Below are 6,011 nucleotides of genomic sequence, written 5' to 3'. Positions count from 1 at the left end.
GGAGGGAGGTGAAGGCTGGAGGGGACAAGCATGAGTGGAGAAAAGTACAAACAATAAGCACCATTTTGAAATATCAGTTCTCCTCCTTAGCACCTCGTTTCGCCCTCAGAGCCAGAGGGGAAGGAAAGAAAAAAAAAAACACCCTGCTGGAGATACAGCTCCCGTTTCATCTGCTCGTCCAACCCTGTTTCAGTTTGTCTCAGATAGCCATGAAGCAAGTGAAGGTTGTGGGGGAGGGAGGGCGCGAGGGAGGGAGCGTTCAGCGGAGAGAGGGAGTAAAATATTAGTAAATGTGACGCAGATGATGTTGGCATCAGAAGCAGTAGATATCTCGCTGCTCCCAGGCGAACGCAAGCGTTTCTCGTTGTTTGTTTGGTAGACCTCCTACATCTCTCCTTTTGTCCATCTAAATGCCCGCAGGAGCTTCAGTCCACATTTCCCTGCAGCAGAACATTTCACAACATGCTCGTCTTCTCCGCTTCCCGTAGCTCCTTTTACATTTTTGTTCTGAGTGTGCTTGTAGTGAAGTCGTGCACTTGCTTATTTCAAATCCAATACCCTGTCTCCTAAGCATGCACAGTGAGCGTTTTAACGTGTCAAGGTTTTTCGTTCAGTTACGGTCGTCTCCAGGCAGTGTCTTCTCTTTTTTTTTTTTTTCTTTTTCTCTCTCTTCCCATTTCTACAGCACTAAAGTGTCTGGTAACAAATACACAAATGTTTATGTTTTTTTTTCTTCAAGAATACATCCCCGCCGTTGAAGATTTGGAGTGTTACACAAAGACACGACTGTGTCTGTTGAGTTTCAGGATCTTCCCCAGTCTCTGCTTGGCGGTGGCCATTCCTTTTTTGGGCCGCTTGCCTGAAAAAGAGAAAAAAAAAGGAGAGCACGTGTTAATGGCATTAATTGGAAGAGAACCACATTAGAATTGCTATTGATTATTTTCATTATCAATTAGTCTGCCAATTATTTTCTCGATTACTCCTTTTCTATAAACTATCAGATGTTTTATGTCTATAAAAGTGCAGAGCACAGGTTGATCATATTTAAGAAAATATTTACATTTCAGGAGCTAAAGCCAGTGAATTTTAGGCATTTCTACATAAAATTATAAAATCGATAGTCAGAATTTTTGCAAATATAATTTTTTTTTGTGTAAGTTTAAGCGTTACTTTTTACAATTCAATCATTTTAATCATTTACAGGATATCTGATGTATTTGTAATCAATAATTCTGCATCATCACCTCCACCTCCTGGACATCATCGTACTGCCATACCCTTCTTTTCCCAATATTTGATTGTTGGTTATCTTTTACCTGATCTATTAGTTTATTCTTTTAGTTTTCCTTCCAGAATCTAAGAATATTTTTCCTTATCACACCTGTAATCGTATTAATGGAGCACGACTGGCTTCCTAACTATTTTCGAAGACACACAATCATACGTGTTAAACTCAAGGTGAACGGAGAAACTTTCCCCCTTCAGCAGATTCATGTTAAATCAGCCCTCTAGTGTCAAACTCATACATCAAGTCAAAATAATCATCTGCTTTCTGAACCTTTTGTGGCCTGATTGCTGATAGGTGGGGGGTTGGGGGCATGCCTCTTGGAGGGGTGCAGCGGCGGAGACATTGAGGGGTCACAGTACTGGTAGTCCGTCTCTGGGCTGCTGGCGTGGCTTCGGCTGAGAGGGCTGGGGAGCCCCTGATTGTCCCAGGCCTCGCTGCTGTTGCCCTGGCTGTCCATCGGGCTCTTGTCCCCCTGCAGTCGGTGCTGGTGCTGCGCCGCCTCCCTCTGCTCCAGCGGCGAGCAGTGGCTCGAGCTGGACCACCAGTGCTCCTGGGATGAAGCTACCTTCTCCGGCTTGGAGGAGCACAGCAGACCAGCCATAGACAGCATCCCCTGAATGGCCTCTTCTGTGCTGGGTGAGGTAGGACGTTCTCTGCGGGGAGCGGACAGGATTTGATTACTCCATACCTCTCGGTGCACATACAAATAAAAGCATTTCAGCTATGAAGGCCCTGATTGGACCAGTCTCAACATCTTTGCATGCGTTTCTCACCGTTTGAGTGGTTTGTGTTTGTGCCTGAGATTCTGGCCAGACTGGTCCAGCTCTATGGTGTGCCCTGAGCCTTTCTGCTGAGACGAGCCCCTCTCCTCTTCCTCTCTCTCCTCCTCTTCCTGGGAACTCTCTGAATCCTCGTCAGAAGAAGAGGACGACGATGACGACGACGACGACGACGACGCTTTATGCTGCATTGGCATTTTAGAATGAGAAAGGATGCATCAGTAATCACAACGTAAAAAGCCAGCGTAGAACATCTGGGTCATTGTATTGCCTGTTGTATGTCATTTTTTAACATAATGCATTTAATGTATTATTTTCCAGCTGATGTTTCATTGTGGCCTTGCTTTTATTGTGCTACAGTGATTTATGTGTCTTATGGACTTTCAAACATGCAACACAGAAGCCTAATTAGTACTTTAACACTGTAGCATTATGTCCTGTGTGATACTTTTTCCTCTACGTATTTATTATTTTTCTCTATACTTATTAACTATTTGAATTACTTTTTAAGTAAATGTAATTTAAATGTATATGTAAGTATATAAACATTGCACATTTACAGCTTGTTAAATATGTTTGAGCCACACATACTTCAGTTTAGAAATAAGACATTTGATGGCGTTAGATAACTCAGCATTGACTGTGGGTTTTCTTTCTTTATATATGAGATTAAGAGTAAGATCCTGTGATTGTACCTCTGTGGAAGAGTCACTGTCTGACTCCACGTCTGACACACTGGAGTGTCCTGAGACTTCTTCCCTGAGTTCAGTCTTCACCCTCTCCAGACCCCCTGAGAAACACAGGAACAAACCATGAGCGTGAAACAATGCACACGGTCGATTTCAATTCCTCAGCTAAAGCATGAGTTAAATAATAAACAGCCACACTGGGTAACTTACTGAGGAGCGTGGGTTTGTCGACTGCGCTGTGCTGCTCTTGACTGCCGTGTGTCCTCTCCGACTTCACATCCACACAATTCTTAGATGGGCTTAGGCCAACAGGTGACCGCTCACCCTCCGTCTTCACCGGGCTGCTGCCTGGCCGCCTCATATCTCTGCACAGAAAAAAAGACGTGTGAATGAAATAAAATATATTTTTCCATAAAATATAGAGGATCTTGACTGTAGAATAAAAGATTCACATCATAAAGAGCCTGTATCTCCCAAAATGTCTTGATTGTGATCTGTTTGATGCATCAAACTGAGGGTTTGTCTATGCAACGTAATTACCCTGTTCTATCTACACTGACACATTTCTGACTAGTTTGTGTTATCATTTAGATTATGAAATTGTTTTGTCAGATTTTGGTTTACTGACTTGGTGTGAATGACCACTGAGCCTTAATTTAAAAGAAGGGCAAACATTGCTGTGTTGACCAAAGGGAAGCAATCGCTCACCTAATAATTCTGCCGTTGACCAGCATTAGCCGTAGGTGGTTGTCGTCTAAAGACTCTGCAGCAGCAGCCGATGCAGTTGACACTTTGTTGAGCTTCCCATGAACCTTGGCACAGAACGCCGCATCCTAAGTAGTAAAGAAAGCCGGTCAATAAAACATCACATATCACATCTTTTAGTCCAGACAATTAGACAGCATCTACACCAAGCTACTTTTTTTGTTTCACAGCTAAAAAATGATGCTATAAAGTAGCATTTCTTGCATATTCTGAAAAGCAGTTTTATGATATGCTTTGTCAGTATTTGTTTGTTAGTCAGTAAACATGCTCACCTCCTCGAGCGGTCCCACCTCCAGCCTCCTCAGCACCTCTCTGGTGTGCCGCTCTAAGATGTCCAGGTTGGAAGGGACTTTGGGGGCCTGTCGCTGCTGCTCCCTCAGCCGCCTGGCAGCCCTTCTCGCCCGCCGGGCATGGCACAGCCTCTCCAGCGTGGAGCGAGTGGCCGGGCAGCCATTTGACCCAGGTGCTACTCCACACCCACTTCCCTGAGATTTCACTGGCTTGCTACCACTGACTGGTTCCTCCTGTTGATGTAAACAGAAAAAAAACACATCATGGAGTCAAGTCTCTACCCACAAGTCCAAAAGGTCATAAATTATCAGCAGGAAAATGCTGCCCACATTCAAATTAATAAAAAAATAAATAATTTTCTGTTCTGTTTAACAGTTGCCTCGGGTGGTTTGGCCTGCCTAAGTTGTATTTTACATAAAGTAACAAAAGCCAATAGACAAAACAGAAAAACACATAATAGTGGTATAAACTGAGTTCCAAAAGTAAAAAAAAATTAGAGTGCACCTTAATAATAATAATAATAATGATAATAATAATAATAATACATTTTATTTGTGAAGCACTTTTCATAAGAGAATCTCAAAGTGCTACAGAAACCAAAACAAAGAGACACTAAGGGCAATAACACATTAAAATCAGTAACAAATAAAATTACAATGATAGTAATACATTGAGAGAAAACAGCTAAAAGAGGAATTATCAATACCAATTATTCATAGCCAAATAAGGGCAAAGTAAAAAAGTGATTTCTCGGCCCTCGTGGTTTCCTCATAGGTATAACAAGAAAGTACAGATAATGTACTGGAGCTGGTGAATACATATGTATAACTGCATTTTAATTTTTTAGCGGTGAGTGTATTGTTATTAGTGAAGTGGGAGGTAAAAGACTTGTTAAATTATCGGTAAGTAAAAAGGTTGATGAGAACATAAGCATAACAAATAATATGACCTTGAATTTTTTACATTGGTACAATAATATTTGTATATTTTTTAGTGTTTATAAGTTTTTCTTATGAGGCTTAAAGTTTTTCTTGTTACGCGGTTAAAACCTAAAAAGTTTTTATTGTAGACAGTGCATCTGAACATTATTTGGCATGTTTGGCACTTCTGTAGTCTAAATAGTTTGTTGGATCAAAGAGTAAGATTATATTCAGTATGCGGCCCCAAAGTCCCCTTCCAACCTGTGACATCTTATTTTTTCCGCTATGTACTGGCAATGATTAGCAGGCTGCTGTGTGTGTGTCGTAGGAAATAGCGAGAGTGTGGTGGCGTTTTGATTCATGTTGGCGGTGGAAATAATCAGCACTTTCTGTTTCAAACAATGTAGTTTAGCCCTCCAACCTACTGAGACGCGAGATTTGAAAAGGTGGTGATGGCCAATCACAGTTTTCTTGTTTACTTGGACTAACAACAAATAACTGACAAAGCATATCCATTAAACTGGCTCCTTTTCAGAATTATGCAAGATACATGATCTACCTATCTAACTCGCACCAATCCAATATTCTATTTTAGCTCTCAGTGATGTAGACACAAAACTTTTAGGCTGACGGTATTGGAGCTGTAAAAGAAGCTATGGGATGATCCTCCAGATTGCGTCATGTGTAGTGGTACATATATTGTGATTCATTTTCGGTTTTGAAGGTATTGGTTACCCAGCACCTGCAAAAGCGTTTATGGATGAGGCATGTGCCTCCTAATGATAGCCACTGACTAAATAAATTACGTCATCTCTAAAGAACAGTTCAAAAGCCCCGATGACATTTAGATAACGTCCATGTACAAAAGACTATAAGACATGTGCGTAAAGTTTAAAAGTCTAACCCTCTCCCATATTCCTTTCCTCCTCATCGCTTTCTTACCCTCCAGGTAGGGATTTCCTTAGTCAGGCTCTTTAATTGAGATTTAGGCCTGATTATGGTCTGGTAACCTCACTGGTTGGGCTCAGTCACCTTGCAAAGCCACAAACAGACCCACATTCAGACATGAAGAAGGGGAACAGAAAAGAATGCCGTTGTTGGCCACTGACACACATCCAGGAGATAAGCACAAACAGTGGTGACGATCCCCCGGACTGGTGATAACTGTAGATTGGATCCATTTAATTGGGAACCGGGCTTTTCTTCGGATCTGTGGATATTCAAGGCATGTTAACATGTTCACATTGCGACGAGAGGTTGCGCTATATCAGTGGTGCAA

General features: G+C 41.8%; 1 protein-coding gene across 1 annotated transcript in view; it reads right to left on the bottom strand.

Moving 5' to 3' along the window:
- Positions 1 to 643: 643 nt before the first annotated feature.
- kdm7aa (lysine (K)-specific demethylase 7Aa) overlaps positions 644 to 6,011 on the bottom strand; it is an 18,873-nt gene continuing 13,505 nt past the window's right edge. The window contains exons 10-16 of the mRNA XM_035680698.1: positions 3,794 to 4,045; positions 3,465 to 3,589; positions 2,967 to 3,121; positions 2,763 to 2,857; positions 2,062 to 2,252; positions 1,559 to 1,941; positions 644 to 859 (exon numbers count right to left, since the gene is read on the bottom strand). Of these exons, the coding sequence (XP_035536591.1) occupies positions 771 to 859; positions 1,559 to 1,941; positions 2,062 to 2,252; positions 2,763 to 2,857; positions 2,967 to 3,121; positions 3,465 to 3,589; positions 3,794 to 4,045 (1,290 nt within the window). The 3' untranslated portion in view covers positions 644 to 770. The remainder of the gene's footprint in view (positions 860 to 1,558; positions 1,942 to 2,061; positions 2,253 to 2,762; positions 2,858 to 2,966; positions 3,122 to 3,464; positions 3,590 to 3,793; positions 4,046 to 6,011) is intronic.

The sequence above is a fragment of the Morone saxatilis genome, unplaced genomic scaffold (assembly GCF_004916995.1).
Source record: "Morone saxatilis isolate NCDOM2014 unplaced genomic scaffold, NCSU_SB_2.0 Contig10, whole genome shotgun sequence".
NCBI classification, from domain to species: Eukaryota; Metazoa; Chordata; class Actinopteri; family Moronidae; genus Morone; species Morone saxatilis.
This window is presented reverse-complemented; position numbering and strand designations above follow the sequence as displayed.